Source organism: Pristiophorus japonicus, chromosome 12 (assembly GCF_044704955.1).
Source record: "Pristiophorus japonicus isolate sPriJap1 chromosome 12, sPriJap1.hap1, whole genome shotgun sequence".
Taxonomy (NCBI): Eukaryota; Metazoa; Chordata; class Chondrichthyes; family Pristiophoridae; genus Pristiophorus; species Pristiophorus japonicus.
The window spans coordinates 17,459,326-17,479,234 of record NC_091988.1 but is presented as its reverse complement, the minus strand read 5'-3'; the positions used below and the strand labels follow the sequence as shown (position 1 = coordinate 17,479,234).

The window sequence follows — 19,909 nt, the reverse complement described above, 5'->3', positions numbered from 1 at the left end:
GTCGGAAAGTGTGAGGTCATCCACCTTGGGGAAAAAAAACTGTAAAAGGGAATACTATTTGAATGGGGAGAAATTACAACATGCTGCGGTGCAGAGGGGCCTGGGGGTCCTTGTGCATGAATCCCAAAAAGTTAGTTTGCAGGTGCAGCAAGTAATCAGGAAGGCGAATGGAATGTTGGCCTTCATTGCGAGAGGGATGGAGTACAAAAGCAGGGAGGTCCTGCTGCAACTGTATAGGGTATTGGTGAGGCCACACCTGGAGTACTGCGTGCAGTTTTGATCACCTTACTTAAGGAAGGATATACTAGCTTTGGAGGGGGTACAGAGACGATTCACTAGGCTGATTCCGGAGATGAGGGGGTTACCTTATGATGATAGATTGAGTAGACTGGGTCTTTACTCGTTGGAGTTCAGAAGGATGAGGAACGATCTTATAGAAACATTTAAAATAATGAAAGGGATAGAGGCAGAGAGGTTGTTTCCACTGGTCGGGGAGACTAGAACTAGGGGGCACAGCCTCAAAATACAGGGGAGCCAATTTAAAACTGAGTTGAGAAGGAATTTCTTCTCCCAGAGGGTTGTGAATCTGTGGAATTCTCTGCCCAAGGAAGCAGTTGAGGCTAGCTCATTGAATGTATTCAAGTCACAGTTGGATAGATTTTTAACCAATCAGGGAATTAAGGGTTACGGGGAGAGGGCGGGTAAGTGGAGCTGAGTTCACGGCCAGATCAGCCATGATCTTTGTTGAATGGCGGAGCAGGCTCGAGGGGCTAGATGGCCTACTCCTGTTCCTAATTCTTATGTTCTTATGTTCTAATTTGGTGCAAGTTTCCGTTTTGGTGCAATTAGCGAAATTGTGCCCAAAATGCCCTTGAAATAGCGCTGGCTAGGTTGCAGTTCAAGTTTCTGCTAAAACTCGTCAGTTTCTTAGTAGATTATACAGTTTTTGAGATGAAAAAAACGTTTAAAACGTGCCTACTAGTGCCTGTGCACCTAAGAAAATGAACGCAATCTGAAAGAGTCGACCCAAACCAGCGCAATCGGTGGACTCTCTCAATCTTGAGCTGCGGGCATGGCCAGATATGTGGGCGGGGCCTGATCCAGTGAATTGAATCTTGATCTAGTGTAAAAGATTGTGGAAAACACAAGAGCAAGAGGTTTTGGACATAACCCACTAACGTTTACAATTTCCCCATCTTTTGCACTGGGATCTGGGTGGAAAACTAGCGGAAACAAGCCCTTTACCCCCATAAGTATAACTTAAAATTCTATTCTTTTATAGGGCATTGGGTAAATGTGAGTTGCTGAGCATTGCTTTAAGTAACCAAGAGAACCTTGATGGCACATTAAATGTTAGGAATGAAAAAATTGACAACAGGAAGTAAGGTTTGTAGATAGAAAGAGATTTTATTTTATTATAAATATGCATCAAAAGATTAAAGCAGTACAATAGAAAAATGTAGTTTTTCTTTTAAATGCATCCTACTTCTGAAAAATGTTTGAGACTAGGAATTTTATATTAGATGCATGCACTGATTTATTTTCAGCTCGATTTAGTGAGTGCCTGTGCTGACAATGGCGGTCATCTCCTTTCCCTCCTGCTCAGAGATTGATTTCCAATCTGGGAGCAGCGCATTCAGCAATATAATGGCCCTGAAATCCTGGTCTCCCTGGGTCCGTACGGAGTGTGTATGGACCCTGGAAGGCAGCGCAAAAGCTGGTTTTTGGCGCACGAGCCGAAAACCGGCTTTTCCGATCTGACAAGCTGTGGCTTGACAGAGCGCACACGTATTGGTAGCCAGGACATTCGCATGGGCAAGATTGCGGTATTGCTCATCTCTTGCCCAGCCAATGTCCTGAAAACGCTTGCGCCTGGTAAAAGCAGGCGCATAGCCTACTTTTCCAGCGTAAGAGTTTTAAAACAAACAAAAACATATAAAAATAACATTTAAAAAACACATAATGTTGAAAACCCTGCCCACTAAGGTAAGTTTATTTTAAATCATAATTAAAACACTTTATAAAAAAAAAAATCTGAAAAATAGATATTTTTTCTAAGACATTTATTAACTTTAATTTAAATTAATGTTAAATGTGATTTTTTTCCCCCCCTATTTTTTATTGGTGTTTGGGGGTGTTTCTCAATCATAATAATGAGAACTCTTACTTACGCAGTTCCCATTATTACAAAGGAGAAAATACTTTACCTGGATTGGCTGCCCAGTGCCACGTGACTCCACCTCTATGTCCGTCCAGACATGCACGCGCTGCGATGCGCAGTGGGTGGAGGCCTCAGGACCAGGATTCTGATGGGCGCAGCAGGGACAGGTAGGTGCGCATCTTTTCTCTAGAATTGAGTCGAAAGCCCGCGGGAAGAAGGAATTGGGATTTCAGGGCCAATAAATCACTTTCCGCTCATTTAAAATAATTGTTGCTCTTTCACCTGTTGCTGCAGTGGGCCTTTAAATCCTATATTGGAAGCCATTCGAAGTGCTTGATCTCCTCTAACTCCTTCGAAGATATCAATAACCTCCTAAGAAATAAAGCCAACAGAATAACTTGAAAAAAGTTGATAAACATTTCAAGATCCTGAATATGAAGAAAAACAACATATACTTTACACACGGGCAGTTACAATGTGAGAAGCTGCTAGTCAACTTGTATGTAAATCCTTTGCCAGTTGTCTGTTTTAAAAAAAAAACAATCTACACAATCTTTGGTGTGGCGTGCTGACAAGACAATATGACATCAGTTTTCTCATTTAATTACCATACAAATGACATTAACAAATATCTGCGCTGTTTAGGTTTGAGAATTCTTGAAAAAATTCCATAATGACCGACTACAGTTCAGTTCAGTTTCTTGTATTAAGTAACATATAGTATAGTCTCTACCGTCGCTTTCGGTTAAAAGCATACCTTAAATATCAACTCGGGTTTGGTGGCTGCCACTTCTTCAATGTCCATTCCTCCTTGGGGGCTGCCAACTATAACCGGTCCATTGCAGGCTCTGTCCATCAGGATGGCTAAATACGTTTCTCTAGCAATATCCAAGGCCTCTGCCACCATCACCTTCATATACACATCAATTAGAGGCATGTTATTTACCCCAACAACACTATAATTGAGCTATTTATGATCTTTTTACTTTTGGGGCTTTGACTCCATGCAGTAATTATGCAATGCTCGGTCAAGCATTAATAACAATGTATTCAAATACATGATTTAATTCTTCTGAAATTGAAAATATCAATGTACATTTAACTTGTAGTATACAAATAATGTATCATGATAGCAATTCATTCCTTAATGACCGAGATGAAGGGACCCGTGTGTAATGTATCCAAGTTTGCTGATGATACAAAGCTAGGTGGGACAGTAAGCTGTGAGGAGAACACAAAGTGTCTGCAAAGGGATATAGATAGACTAAGTGAGTGGGTAGTAAGGTGGCAGATGGAGTATAATGTACGGAAATGTGAGGTTATTCACTTTGATAGGAAGAATAGAAAAAACAAATATTTTTTAAATGGTGAGAAGCTTTTAAATGTTGGTATTGAGAGATTTGGGTGTTCTCGTGCAAGAAACACAGAAAGCGAGCATGAAGGTACAGCATGCAATAAGGAAGGCAAATGGCATGTTGACCTATATTGCAAGGCGGTTGGAGTACAAGAGTAAGAAAGTCTTGTTAAAATTTCACTGGGCTTTAGTGAGACCACACCTATAGAGTACTGTGCACTGTTTTGGTCTCCTTATCGAAGGAAGAATATACTTGCCTTGGAGGCGGTGCAACAGAGGTTCTCGAGATTGATTCATGGGATGAGAGGGCTGTCTTATGATGTGAGATTATGTAGAATGGGCCGATACACTCTGGAGTTTAGAAAAATGAAACATGCAAGATTCTGATGGGGATCAACAGGGTAGATGCTGAGAGGTTGTTTCTCCTAGCTGGAGTATCTAGAACTAGGGGGTACAGTCTCAGGATAAGGGGTCAGCCATTTAAGACAGAGATGATGTGGAATTTCTTCACTCAGAGGGTTGTGAATCTTTGGAATTCTCTGCTCCAGAGGGCTGTGGAGGCTGAGTCTCTGAATATATTCAAGGTTGAGATTGATAGATTTTTGGAGTCTAGGGTAATCAAGGGATATGGAGATCGGGCAGGAAAGTGGAGTTGAGGTCGATGATCAGCCATGATCTTATTGAGTGGCGGAGCAGGCTCGAGTGGCCGTGTGGCCTACTCCTGCTCCTATTTCTTATGTTATTTTCACTTTATGTCCCTGTCCCTTACCTTGTTAACCTTCACACCTTCCTTTGCAGTCTGCTTTGTAATGAGGTTGTACCCAAGCATTTGTTCTGCCAGCTGTCCAACATCATCAGGGCTGCAAATATACAAACAATGAAGTTTTAATGTGAGCCCTTTTTCTTATTTTAGTTTGATTGTACTTTTACAACTTGTCTGTGAACCTAATGCTCACACATATAACCAGCCCTAGAAGCAATGTTCAACTTGGCTAGTCTTCCAATACTAAAGCTGAAAAAAATATATATGGGCATACTGGCCCACAACCCAAAGGAGCACAAATTTTCAATTCCTGACAAAATATCTCATACTCCAGTCACCACTGTACTACTGTAGCACAGGTTACTGCCACTAGAAGGCACAAGCGAGCTATGCAAGTGTTAGAGCTCACTCTATAGGCAACATTTTGTTATTGCAACAGCTAATCGACTCCACTGCCCATTTCCCAAAAGACTATTTTCAGCTGGTCTTAAACCTGGACAATGCAGGATTTTGAAATCCAACTTTGAATTCGGAAGTTCTGCTTAACACCTTTTTTTTTTTAAAGACAGCAACTTGACTTTCAATTTATTCAGAAAACAATTTTAGTAAAGTATAAATGCAAAAAAGGCTCTCCGATGATGCTCATGATAAGTCGGATGATATTCTTATTTTTATAACAACCCAAGCAGTAGACCACGTAAAGCTGTGTTTAAGCTAGCCTATCTCTTAAATATCACAATGTCTAATATCTATAAATCTTGAGGTTAATTGTTGACAGATTGGAAAGTGCTTGTAAGTTTACATCTCTGGGCCAAAAGAAACCAGCATGAAATAGCTGAATAAACATATACAAAAAGTATAAAGTCAATGACCTGAACTGTGAAATCTGAAGTATGGCATCCGAGAGGCAGACAGAAAGAGAGAGAGACAGGTAAAAGAACTGATGCTTCTATCGTGAGCAACATGATTTCAAATATAAATTAAATATTTTTTAATATTTGAAGACTTTTAAAGGGTGCCCTATTAGTGCCCTTGCGCCAAAAGAGAAAAGCTTAATTTCAAGAGCCTTCGCAAAGGGCCACAAATGGGCACAATTAACAGAAACTCCCCATAGTGATTAATTCGATCCGGGAGGGTGTAGCCAGATTCCAGCGCGATATTTTTGAAACCAGCATAAAAAGATCACGGAAACTCAATTTACGCCGGATATAACTTGTGCTTGAAATTCCTCGATCTTTTGCACTAGTTTGGAGATTTTGGGAAAATTGTGCCGGAAAAAAAAAATCAGCATAACCCAACTCGACCCCCTGGTGTTTAGTAGTAGTAGTGGGGGAGGGGGGTGATTGGGTTTAGCAGCATTGGGCAATGATCCTGGAATTTAGTAGCAGTGAAGCAAAGATCCCAGAGTTTGGCAGAACTGAGGTGGATTGCTGGGGTATAAGAGCTCAGGGAGTTCATATATTCTAGCACTATTGTGGAAGGAAACTGGAGTTTGATAGAGCTGTTGGGGGGGGGGGGGGGGGGGGGGAACCCTTGGGTTTGGCAAAACCAGGAAGTGGAATGTGGGGTTTGGCTTACGAGTGGATTCCTTGGGTCATTTAATGGGTGAGGTACAAACAGGATTCTGGGTCTGGCAGCACCAGTTTGTAAGTTTCAAAGCGATCTCTGCAAACATCAAATTTTTTCATGCTTGATTCGTGGAAAATAGCTAAATGCTGTTTTTAGTTGATAAGTAATTACCAAACTGCATAAATAAATATGCAATTTTCCACTCTGTCTTTATTTCAGCCTTTCTAAAAACAGAAAATAAATAAATGACAGCTCCATTTATTTTTAATTTTAATCTTGAAATTTAGTCAGCAAACATTTGCATGTCTCGGAGCATGGGTGCGTAGCAGAACTAGTGTGGGTTTCTGGGATTTGGCAGCAGGAGGGGGCGGGGCTTTCACTCAATGTTGTCTGTGAATGGCAAATATAGCTGTCCATCAGAGACGCAGGGTCTGGAGGTGACAGACACACAAATGAAGGTTTCAGCAGCAGATGGACTGAGGTAGCGCCAGAGGTGGGTGATGTTACGGAAGTGCAAGTAGGTACTCTTCGTGAAGGAAGACATTTTGGGGCTAGAGACTTGGCTCTGGGTCAAATAGGATGCTGAAATTGTGAACGAAGACAAAAGTTAGTTTCTCCAAGACTGCATGAGTCTGTTACACAGGCAGTAAAGAGGTCAAGAAAAACAGTGGCGTGGTAGAGCGTACATTTGGGACCTGACCCTATGTTTGCAGATTATGTCACCAATGGGCAGCAAGTGGATGTGGAGGTGGTAGGGGGATAAGGATAGTTCCTTGGGGTACTCGAGGTAATTGTGTGGGACTGGGAAGAGACATCATTGCGGGAGATGCTTTGACTATAATCACATAACTAAGAGCGGAACTAAGCGAGAGCAGTCCCACCAAGGAGAGGCATTGGAGGGGAATGTGTAAAGGTTTTAGAGAGGCTGAGGAGGACAAGGGAGAATGCACCACCATCACAGAGGATGTCATTTGTAACTTTGGTTGGTGCTGTTTTGGTGGCAGGGCTGAAACATAATTGCTGAAATTCACATGGAGTTGAGGGAAGGGTGGTCATGGATTTGGGAGACAACAGCACGTTCAAGGACTTTGGAGAGGAAAGGAAGGATTTGCTTCTACTGCTCTATCTGGATTGATCAATCTTTGTGTGAAGAAGAATTCCAAAATTGATAATTTACTAGATTGAACCTGTATCCCGTCCTTCTACTATCATTTAAATTTATACCTTTACAATCTATATAACTCTAAGATCATCTCTCAGACATCTCCTTTCAAGGCTAAACAGCCCATGTATCTCTAATCTTTTCTCATATATCAAACCACTAACACGAGGAATCAACTGCGTGGCTGTTCACTGCACTGTCTCCAGCATTTGAATGTCTGTTTGGCCATTAGACTGGTTGCAATGTTTTAGATGTCATCTGATCAGATCACTATGAAGTTTGATCACGATCCCCTCTGAAATAGTCTACTGTTTTGGTTATGTAGTTCAACATCCTTCTGGCTTTGTTGATTGCCACTCTGCATTGGTTGCACATGTTCGACGTCAAGTCTAGTAAGGCTCCTAGAAGTCTTTCAGCTTCTACCTTTGCGACTTCAACACCATTCATGGAGTATGCATGTCATCTATTTTCTTCCTATGTTACGCACTTTACACTTGACTGCATTAGGTTTCAACTGACATTGTCCTGCCAACTTACATAAGAACATAAGAAATAGGAGCAGGAGAAGGCTGTACGGCCCCTCGAGCCTGCTCCACCATTTAAAACTATCATGGCTGATCCAATCATGGACTCAGGTTCACTTCCCTGCCCGCTCTCCATAACCCCTTATTCCCTTATTGTTTAAGGGACTGTCTATTTCTGTCTTAAATTTATTCAATGTCCCAGCTTCCACAGCTCTCTGAGGCAGCGAATTTCACAGATCCCCAACCCTCAGAAGAAATTTCTCCTCATTTGTTTTAAATGGGCAGCCCCTTATTCTAAGATTATGCCCTCTAGTTCTAGTCTCCTCCATCAGTGGAAACATCCTCTCTGCATCCACCTCGTCAAGCCCCCTCATAATCTTATACGTTTCGATAAGATCACTTCTCATTCTTCTCAATTCCAATGAGTAGAGGCCCAACCTACTCAACCTTTCCTCATAAGTCAACTCCCACATCTCTGGAATCAACCTCGTGAACATTCTCTGAACTGCCTCCAAGGCACGTATATCCTTTCGTAAATATGGAAACCAAAACTGCACGCAGTATTCCAGGTGTGGCCTCACCAATACCCTGTACAACTGTAGCAAGATTTGACTGCTTTTATACTCCATCTCCTTTGCAATAAAGGCCAAGATTCCATTGGCCTTCCTGATCACTTGCTGTACCTGCATACTATCCTTTTGTATTTCATGCACAAGTACCCCCTGTCCTGCTGTAGTGCAGCACTTCAATAATAACTTGCTCTTTGAATTTTTCTGCCAAAGTGCATGACCTTACATTTTCCAACATTATACTCCATCTGCCAAATTTTTGCCCACTCACTTAGCCTGTCTATATCCTTTTGCAGATTTTGTGTGTCTTCCTCACGCATTGCTTTTCCTCCCATCTTTGTATCGTCAGCAAACTTGGCTACATTACACTCAGTCCCTTCCTCCAAATCGTTGATATAGATTGTAAATAGTTGCGGTCCCAGCACTGATCCCTGAGTCAGTCCACTGGTTACTGATTGCCAGCCCGAGAATAAACCATTTATCCCTACTCTCTGTTTTCTGTTCATTAACCAATCCTCTATCAATGCTAATATATTACCCCCAACCCCTTGATCTCCCTCGATACCTTGTCCAACTCATTCTGTAATTTCTGAACTGCCTCTTCCAGTTCGAAAGTTTGGTATTACTCTATTTGAAAATTTGACCACTCAAGACAGTTCTTTCTCAATCACTGTAAACTACCTCAATAAAATTTGGAACATACTTTTTAGTCAAATGAACTCCTCCTTTCAGTCCACTGGTGAAACTGCCCTTTCCTCTGCCACCAGCCAGGATTTGAGCTTTTAAAACAATTTCGTTTGCCTCTGTTGGGAGAAAAACACAGTAAAATGCCAATTAAATTTGTCCATCAATGTATTGTGGTTTGTATTAAAAAATTTACAGGGAAAATATCAGCCTGCATACTATCACTGGTAATATTAATGGATATACACATTCAGTTCATATGATACTTCTCTTTCTTCTATCTTAACACAAACATCAACCTGTTCATCTTAAATAAAATAATGCTACAATAGCAGATAGAAAAATGTCACACAAATATGTTAAGCCTTCCTCTAATTGTCACCAATATTAATTTCTAGGTTATGGTAATTAGTAACCTGTTACACAACATTAACATTTTCTCAAGTAAGTCAGCTCTTGCACAACTTTATTTGTTCACTATCATATTCTAGTCCTTGGATTCCTTTACTTGTCTCTCTAACCCTCCTCGCCTCTCCGTACATCACTTAATCTTGTCAATGTCCGCCACTGGTAGCATATTCATAACTTAACCTTTTGAGTGAAAAATTTTTCCCCAACTTCCCTCAATTTTAAGTCCCCAATTTTTAGCACGTGTCCTTTGGTACTTGACCTGTATATCACAATGAGTAAGTTGTTTGCATCATTTCTTTCTTTGTTTTATACAAACCAGTAATTAGTGGAATTGGATCCACCGCGACCATCTACAACTGCACACAATATTTCAGGCCAGGTCTGACCAACACATTTGACAGCAATACTACAAATCTTTTGATCTGTATTCTTATTCTCTGCGAAGGCAGGCCAGCATATTATCTGCCATTGTTTCTTACAGCTAAGCACTCTGCTAAGAACTCCCTCTGGAGGGATCCAATGAGTGGAAATGTAAAAAGAGAAAGGCGGCGGCAAAAGTGAAGGGTAGTGATAGGGGTAATCATAACCTGAATGTGACAGGAAGGGACAGAGCGTATACACACAAACCAAAATTAAAAGCTCTATATCTGAACGCACACAGCATTCGTAACAAGATGGATGAGCATGTAGAAATAAATGGGTATGATCTGATTGCCATGACAAAGACATGGTTACAAGGTGACCAAAGATGGGAGCTGAATATTCAGGGGTACTTGCCATTTCATAAGGATTGGTAGAAAGGAAAAGGAGGTGGGGTATCTCTGTTAATAAGGGATGCGATCAGTGCAGTAGTGAGAAATGATATTGGCTCAGGAGATCAAGATATACAATCAGTTTGTGTGGAGATAAGAAATAATAAGGGTAGGAAGTCACTGGTGGGAGTGGTCTACAGGTCCCCAAAGTAGCCACACTGTAGGAGAGTATAAATCAAGCAATAATAGAGGCTTGTAAGAAAGGTACGGTAATAATCATGGCCGATTTTAATCTTCATATTGATTGGACAAATCAAATTGGCAAAGGTAGCCTGAAGGAAGAGTTCATAGAGTGTATGCGGGATGGTTTTGTGGAACAATACGTTGTGGAACCAATCAGGGAGCAGACTATTTTAGATCTGGTAATGTGTAATGAGTCTGGATTAATTAATGGTCTCGTATTGAAGGATCACTCTTGGGAAGAGTGATCAGTGCATGGTAGAATTTGAGGGTGAGAACACTAGTTCTCAAACTAGTGTCCTGAACTTAAATAAAGGTAATTACAAAGGTATGAAGGCCGAGCTGGTTAAAGTGGACTGGCAAACATTTAAGGAGATATTTCATAACTCTCAGCAAAGATTTATTCAAATGAGAAAGACAGACTAAGAGAAGGATGAACCATCCGTGGCTAACTAAGGAAGTAATGGATGGTATCAAATTGAAAACAATGGCATACAATGTTGCAAAGAACAGTGGAAGGCCAGTGGATTGGGAAATATTTTAGAAATCAGCAAAGGACGACTAAAAAAAAAAAGAGAAGAAGATAGCTTATGAGAGTAAACTAGCAAGAAATATAAAAAGACAGTAAGAGTTTCTAAAGGTACATATAAAAAGGAAGTGAGTAGCTCAAGTAAACATTGGTCCCTTAGAGGATAAGACTGGGGAATTGGTAATGGGAAACAGAGAAATGGCGGAGATTTTGAACAAATACACGGTAGAAGAAACTAGAAGCATCACAGTAATTGATAATCAAGGGGCTATTGGGAGGGAGGGGAAAATTAAAACAATCACCATCAATAGAGAAAAATTACTCGGCAAACTAATGGGACTAAAGGTGGACAAGACCCCTGGACCTGATGGCCTGTATCCTAGGGTCTTAAGAGAACTGGCTGCAGAGATAGTGGATGCATTGGTTGTAATCTATCAAAATTCTCTGAATTTTGCAGAGGTCCCAGCGGACTAGAAAACCGCAAATGTAACGTCCCTATTTAAGAAAGGGGGAGACAGAAAGTAGGAAACTATAAACCAGTTAACCTAACATCTGTCACTGGGAAAATTCTGGAGTCTATCATTAAGGAAGTAGTAGCAGGACATTTAGAAAATCATAATGAATTCAAGCAGAGTCAGCATGGTTTTATCAAAGGGAAATCATGTTTGACAAATTTGCTCAAGTTCTTAGAGGATGTAACAAGCAGCGTGGATAAAGGGGAACCAGTCGATGTCATGTATTTGGATTTCCAGAAAGCATTCAACAAGGTGCCATATAAAAGGTTATTGCACAAGAGCTCACAGTGTTGGGGGTAATATATTAGCGTGGATAGAGGATTGGCTGACTAATAAAAAGTAGTGAGTGAGGATAAATGGGTCATTTTCTGGTTGGCAAACTGTAACTAGTGGGGTGCTACAGGGATCGGTGCTGAGGCCTCAACTATTTACAATCTATATTAATGACTTAGATGAAGGGACAGAGTGTAATGTAGCCAAATTTGCTGATGATACAAAGATAGAAACAGAAATTTACAGCGCAGGAGGAGGCCACTTTGGGCCAACGTATCCGCGCCGGCCGACAAAGAGCTGCACGGCCCTCAGTCAGCAGCCCTGAAGGTTACACATAAACATATCGGTGGGAAAGCAAGTTGTGAGGAGGATGCAAATAATCTACAAAGGGATATAGACAGGCTAAGTGTGTGGGCAAAAATTTGGCAGATGGAGTATAATGTGAGGTTATCCACTTTGGTAGGAAAAATAAAAAAGCAAATAATTATTTAAATGGGGAAAGATTACAATATACGGTCAACCCAATTTATTATTGTTCTATCATCTGGAACAATCATGTATACCATTCATTTTGTGCATGCATCACTGTTTATAACTTTACAAATGTACTGTTTGCTTATTAAAAAAAATGACTTGAGAATATGCACCAGCAGTAATGTGATCTCTTCTGTAAATCTTTATTGAATCTTACAAATTTTCCAATCCAAGTCTCAACGATATTGTTTTTTAACCTAAGTAGCAGCTGCATCAATTTCTCAATTACCGTTGGATATGCACTGGTTCTAACATTTCTTTATTTTTTAAATCCTCTACTCACAGAAGCAATCCGGCTTTAAGTCACTATTGAATCCTCAGTTTAATGCACTCAACATATATCCAACTCTCACTTCAATCCAAGTCTTCCAACATAAAATGCCACCCTCCACTTCTCAGCCTGAAGGTCACTTTATATATGTGCAGAGCTGTAGGTTGTCTCACACACACACACAAAACATAATTTAATTATACAATCATGTCATTGCACACCCAGAGCACTGTTGCAGCTCCTATGCCTGAAGTGTTCTGAAAAAGATAGCTCAAATCAGATCCCAACTCATCTAGATTTTGAAAAAGAAAGTAAAAATTAGCAGACTTAAAAATGTTTGCAACTTGGAGTTTCCGCTCGGTGTCACTGTTTTTTTTTCCGGCATATTTCGGCCAAAATTGGCATAACCAGTGCTAAAAATGGCGGAATTTTAAGCACAAATCAAGATTCTGTGATGTTTCACGCTAGTTTATAGGTCATCTTGCGAGAAACTGGCCGAGCCCCCAGATCAAATTAACCACCATTGGGAGTTTCCAGTAATTGCACCTGTTTACAATCCTTTGAGGAGACTTTTAAAATTAAGCTCGTTCTTTTGGGTGCAATGAAGCTAAAAGAAACGCTTTAAAAGCTTTTGAATGTATTTTTTTTTTAATATGCTAAGAAACTGACTACTGTACACCAATATAACAAGAAAATGGTTCTGTACAGTTTTGTTTGTCATTTTCAGTAATTTAAAATCTGGTTCCAGGTGGTGGATTAATACTGATTAAAATGCTTATTTTTTGTGATTAAACCCATTTTCAGTTATTAATCAAACTGCACTTAGATACCATTCTTAATATATGAAGGAATATTTTTTAAAGCAATTTTTAAAAATGTTTTGAAACTCTGTCCAATTGCACTGGTTCATGGCACATTCTGTGTTGGGTGAAATGCAAATGCATTTGAGCGGGAACTCGAGAGAGAAAATAAACACTTTTCAAAACAGGTGCGGTTTTGAGCCCAATTTTCACTTGTTTTGACGATTGTGCCCAAAGCAATCGGTTTCTTTCCTGATAAATCAAGTTGTGAGTTTTATATTCGTTATATGACTCACTGTTGCAACTCATTTTATCACAATAATCCTTTGAATTATAGCTCTTTATCCCATGAAGAGGAACCGTCAGATGACAGCGCTCACTCCTTAGAGCAAAACCAGCAGGCAGCAGTACTGATATTGTCAAGGGAGTTATCCTTGGCTACATACATAAATCCTAACTTTTGGAAAACCTAATGGGTGAAACTACACATGCACATAAAAAAAAGTTGACAATAAAACAAACATTTTCATTGTTCAACTTTAATCTCAATAGTTGAATGGGTGAATTTGGTTAAACAGCAAAATGCTAGGAAATACAAAGGAAGAGTTAAAATGCTATGCTATAAATGCACTATAAAACGGAGTGATTCTATGCGTAATTAATCATACACAGCTAATGCAGACATCATTAAAAATGTAAACATTCTAAGATGAACAATTTTTAACCAATATTTTAATTGGTGTCTATATAAAAGAGTGACGAGTGACAAGGCGCTTTCAACATGACTTTTTTTGGAAATGACTGCAAAGGACCTGCTTGCCTCAAATTAAAACCACTTTTTGGTATCTTAGTACTTGTCCCTTCAACAAAATGGTAGAATACTTGCACAGAATGGTGTCCTTTGGTAGTTATCAATAATGCTCTGCATAACATACAAATCATTTTCTATTGACCACAATATGTTTCATTTACACCACCAAGGATCAGGCTCATATCTTTTTGAAAGAATATTTTTATCTATGATGTGGAGACTTCTGCACTGTGCTGGCTTACATAAGGACATAAGAATTAGGAACAGGAGTAGGCCATCTAGCCCCTTGAGCCTGCTCCGCCATTCAACAAGATCATGACTGATCTGGCCGTGGACTCAGCTCCACTTAGCCGCCCGCTCCCTGTAACCCTTAATTCCCTTATTAGTTAAAAATCTATCTGTGACTTGAATACATTCATTGAGCTAGCCTCAACTGCTTCCTTGGGCAGAGAATTCCACAGATTCACAACCCTCTGGGAGAAGAAATTCCTTCTCAACTCGGTTTTAAATTGGCTCCCCTGTATTTTGAGGCTGTGCCCCCTAGTTCTAGTCTCCCCGACCAGTGGAAACAACCTCTCTGCATCTATCTTGTCTATCCCTTTCATTATTTTAAATGTTTCTAGAAGATCATACCTCATCCTTCTGAACTCCAACGAGTAAAGACCCAGTCTACTCAATCTATCATCATAAGGTAACCCCCTCATCTCCGGAATCAACCTAGTGAATCGTCTCTGTACCCTCTCCAAAGCCAGTATATCCTTCCTTAAGCAAGGCGACCAAAACTGCACGCAGTACTCCAGGTGCGGCCTCACCAATACCCTATACAGTTGCAGAAGGACCTCCCTGCTTTTGTACTCCATCCCTCTCGCAATGAAGGCCAACATTCCATTCGCCTTCCTGATTACTTGCTGCACCTGCAAACTAACTTTTTGGGATTCATGCACAAGGACCCCCAGGTCCCTCTGCACCGCAGCATGTTGTAATTTCTCCCCATTCAAATAGTATTCCCTTTTTTTGTTTTATTTCCCCCAAGGTGGATGACCTCACACTTTCCGATATTGTATTCCATCTGCCAAACCTCAGCCCATTCGCTTAATCTATCTAAATCTCTTTGCAGCCTCTCTGTGTCCTCTACACAACCAGCTTTTTCCCACTAATCTTTGAGTCATCTGCAAATTTTGTTACACTACACTCTGTCCCCTCTTCCAGGTCATCTATGTATATTGTAAACAGTTGTGGTCCCAGCACCGATCCCTGTGGCACACCACTAACCACCGATTTCCAACCCGAAAAGGACCCATTTATCCCGACTCTCTGCTTTCTGTTAGCCAGCCAATTCTCGATCCATGCTAATACATTTCCACTGACTCCGCGTACCTTTATCTTCTGCGGTAACCTTTTGTGTGGCACCTTATCGAATACCTTTTGAAAATCTAAATACACCACATCCATCGGTACACCTCTATTACCATGCTTGTTATATCCTCAAAGAATTCCAGTAAATTAGTTAAACATGATTTCCCCTTCATGAATCCATGCTGCATCTGCTTGATTGCACTATTCCTATCTAGATGTCCCGCTATTTCTTCCTTAATGGTAGTTTCAAGCATTTTCCCCACTACAGATGTTAAACGAACCGGCCTATAGTTACCAGCCTTTTGTCTGCCCCCTTTTTTTTTTTTATAAACAGAGGCGTTACATTAGCTGCTTTCCAATCCGCTGGTACCTACCCAGAGTCCAGAGAATTTTGGTAGATTATAACGAATGCATCTGCTATAACTTCCGCTATCTCTTTTAATACCCTGGGATGCATTTAATCAGGACCAGGGGACTTGTCTACCTCGAGTCCCATTAGCCTGTCCAGCACTACCCCCCTAGTGATAGTGATTGTCTCCAGGTCCTCCCTTCCCACATTCCTGTGACCAGCAATTTTTGGCATGGTTTCTGTGTCTTCCACTGTGAAGACCGAAGCAAAATAATTGTTTAAGGTCTCAGCCATTTCCACATTTCCCATTATTAAATCCCCCTTCTCATCTTCTAAGGGACCAACATTTACTTTACTCACTCTTTTCCGTTTTATATATCTGTAAAAGCTTTTACTATCCGTTTTTATGTTTTGCGCAAGTTTACCTTCGTAATCTATCTTTCCTTTCTTTATTGCTTTTTTAGTCATTCTTTGCTGTCGTTTAAAATTTTCCCAATCTTCTATTTTCCTACTAACCTTGGCCACCTTATACGCATTGGTTTTTAATTTGATACTCTCCTTAATTTCCCTGGTTATCCACGGCTGGTTATCCCTTCTCTTACCGTCCTTCTTTTTCACTGGAATATATTTTTGTTGAGCACTATGAAAGAGCTCCTTAAAAGTCCTCCACTGTTCCTCAATTGTGCCACCATTTAGTCTGTGTTTCCAGTCTACTTTAGCCAACTCTGCCCTCATCCCACTGTAGTCCCCTTTGTTTAAGCATAGTATGCTCGTTTGAGACACTACTTCCTTACCCTCAATCTGTAATACAAATTCAACCATACTATGATCACTCATTCCGAGAGGATCTTTTACTAGGAGATCGTTTATTATTCCTGTCTCATTACACAGGACCAGATCTAAGATAGCTTGCTCCCTTGTAGGTTCTGTAACATACTGTTCTAAGAAACAATCCCGTATGCATTCTATGAATTCCTCCTCCAGGCTAACCCGTGCAATTTGAGTTGACCAATCGATATGTAGGTTAAAATCCCCCATGATTACTGCCGTTCCTTTTTCACATGCCTCCATTATTTCCTTGATTACTGCCCGCCCCACCGTGAAGTTATTATTTGGGGGTCTATAAACTACGCCCACCAGTGACTTTTTCCCCTTACTATCTCTAATCTCCACCCACAATGATTCAACATTTTGTTCATTAGAGCCAATATCGTCTCTCACAACTGCCCTATTATCCTTTATTAACAGAGCTACCCCACCTCCTTTCCCTTTTTGTCTATCTTTCCGAATCGTCAGATACCCCTGTATGTTTAATTCCCAGTCTTGGCCACTTTGCAACCATGTTTCTGTAATGGCCACCAAATCATACCCATTTGTAATGATTTATGCCGTCAACTCATTTACTTTATTTCGCATGCTGCGTGCGTTACATGGATCACAGGCTTGGCTTTCCAAATACCCAAACCCCTGGGCTTCTGAACCCAAAAGCAAAAAGAGAACTCTCAGCCTGATGAACACAATACATCTACCTAGCAATTTATTTTCAATATGTACATGTTTTATGAAAAAAAATCATTTGACAAGAGTCACTGCATATTTTCAAAGCTTGGCTATGTTAGGAAAAAAAGCATGTTTTTATTTTATTTTTTCTAACAACATCCATAGGAAATGTGCTGCTACAACAGAATGGAATTCATAAACTAATGAACATGTGTCACATGAGTCAATACAGCTAAAATCTATCCTGGGAGTTGATTACTCAGACGATGTGATGCCAGAGCAAAATGAACAACTGTTTTCTGCTTAGTTACCTTGTTTATTATTTAACTATTATTTCATCAGTCACAGGACTAAAACTTGGGGAAAATGACAAACACATTACTTACTACAGCACCACTTATCAGTGACTACAAAAAGACTTTTAACATTAAATGGCATATTGTATGCAAAGGTACTGCACACAAATTCTCAGAATTGTGTAGGTTTTTTTTAAAGCTAGTTTTAGTATAATCTTCCTTGTTCTTTGACTGAAACTCAATCTCTACATGCAATAGTGTCATTCCTTCTGAAAATGAGGCAATCACCTGGAGCATTGCACCTTGAGTGATCACTTGATCTTCTGTTGTTCCTGCATAAGCCCTAATGTCAGATTTGTGTCCATAAGAGGCAGCACCGAGACAAAACATGATAAGAAGCCCGGTGTCACATTAGCGAACGGCTGGGAGGGAGCTGGGTGTGGATGCTGAATTAAACAATCTCTAAATATTCTTGCAGTGCAAGGATTGAAGAGGATGTTTCTGAGGAATACGATCTTCAGGCTCGCTTGTTGATCTACCCAGCCAAAATACTCACTGTCCTGAATTATCGAATGAATGAAAGAAAGAACACAAGAAATATGAGCAGGAGTAGGCCATTTGACTCCTCGAGCTTGCTCCACTATTTAATAAGATCATGGCTGATCTGAAAGAAAAAGGAAAAGACTTGCATTTATATAGCGCCTTTCACAACCACCGGACGTCTCAAAGCGCTTTACAGCCAATTAAGTACTTTTGGAGCGTAGTCACTGTTGTAATGTGGGAAATGCGGCAGCCAATTTGTGCACAGCAAGCTCCCAGAAACAGCAACGTGATAATGACCAGATAATCTGTTTGAGGATAAATATTGGCCAGGACACCGGGGATAACTCCCCTATTCTTCTTTGAAATAGTGCCACTGGATCTGTTACGTCTACCTGAGAGGGCAGACAGGCCTCGATTTAACATCCATCCGAAAGACGGCACCTCTGACAGTGCAGTACTCCCTCAGCACTGTGCTGGAGTGTCAGCCTAGATTTTTGCGCTTAAGTTCCTGGAATGGGACTTGAACCCACAACCTTCTGACTCAGAGGAGAGTGTGCTACCAACTGAGCCACAGCTGACACGGAAAAAAACAACACTTGGTAAAAGGCAGACAGTAAAAACAGGATATAAAAAGCTAGATTTAAAAATCATAACACAGTGGGCCCAAGTTTCGGGCCGCGAACCTGGACGCCCGTTTTTCGCGCCACCAAGTGCGCCTAAAACAAACTTCCAGATTCTCCGGTTCCCTGCTGGTCCTCTTGAGCCGGGCGCAGCACAGCACGAGCTGTGGGGGGCGGAGCTAGGTCCCTGCGCTGAAAACAGTGCCGGGACCTCTGCACATGCGCGCTTTTGTGGCCGCGCATGTGCAGTAGCTCCAGGCACCCAAAACTGTGTGGGAGGGGCCCGAAGCACGCACACCCTAGCCCTGGCCCAATGGCTTCACTGGGGCTGCGTGCATAAGACTGCCTCCCACGCCCAGCTCCTGCTTCCTCCCAACCCGACTCGACTCCCACTTCCCCCCCCCCGACTCCCGCTTCCCCCCCCCCCACCTGACATGACCTCCCTCTCCCTCTCACGCCCTCCCCCGACCCAAACCGAACCGACCTCCCTCCCACCAACCCCCGACCCGACCCAACCTCCCTCCCCCCGCCCCCGACACGAACCGACCCGCGCTCCCTCCCTCCTCCCCCCCACACCCAACCCGACCTCCATCCTACCTCCCCCCCCCCCCCACCTGACCCGTGCTCCTGACCGCCACCCGCCCCCGCCCCCCCCCGGACCGGACCGACCCGCGCTCCCGAGCCCGGACCCGACCCAACGCCACCTACCTGTAAATCCGGTGCTGGGGACGGGCCCTGCCCGAAGTCTTGGGCCCGGCCCGTTCAGCCTCCCCACCCGCCCCCCTGCTTCTCCTTTCCCCCCTTCTCCTCCTCCTCCCCCCCCCATCCCTCTACCCCCTGCCCCCCCTGCTGTCAGAAACACAGACACAGACAGAGAGTGAGAGACACAGACAGACAGAGAGATAGAGACACTGACAGAGGTGTGGGGGGGCAGGGGGGGGGGATATCCCGGTGCTGCAGTCGGTAAGTAGAAAATGTTTTATTTATTGATTTTTTAAAAAATTATTTCTTATTAATTTTTTTTGATTGATTTATTGGTTGATTTATTGATGTTTTATCATTTATTATTGATGATGGCTCTTTATTTGTAAAACTGAAGTGTTTAATGTTTGTAAACTTCCCTTTAAACCCCCCCCCCCCATTCCCTACGCCTGATTTGTAACCTACGCCTGATTTTCTGAAGTGTAGACAAGGTTTTTTCGAGCGTACAAAAATCTTCACTTACTCCATTCTAAGTTAGTTTGGAGTAAGTTTTCACTGCCAAAACTTTGAAAACAGGCGTAAGTGGCCGGACACGCCCCCTTTTGAAAAAAAGATTCTGTT

The 19,909-nt window shown here is 41.6% G+C and overlaps 1 protein-coding gene across 1 annotated transcript in view; it reads right to left on the bottom strand.

Annotated features, from left to right (window-relative positions):
- The window catches only part of suclg2 (succinate-CoA ligase GDP-forming subunit beta), a 509,575-nt gene that overhangs the window by 256,568 nt on the left and 233,098 nt on the right, over positions 1–19,909 (bottom strand). The window contains exons 3-6 of the mRNA XM_070894661.1: positions 8,806–8,905; positions 4,285–4,375; positions 2,919–3,071; positions 2,444–2,533 (exon numbers count right to left, since the gene is read on the bottom strand). Of these exons, the coding sequence (XP_070750762.1) occupies positions 2,444–2,533; positions 2,919–3,071; positions 4,285–4,375; positions 8,806–8,905 (434 nt within the window). The remainder of the gene's footprint in view (positions 1–2,443; positions 2,534–2,918; positions 3,072–4,284; positions 4,376–8,805; positions 8,906–19,909) is intronic.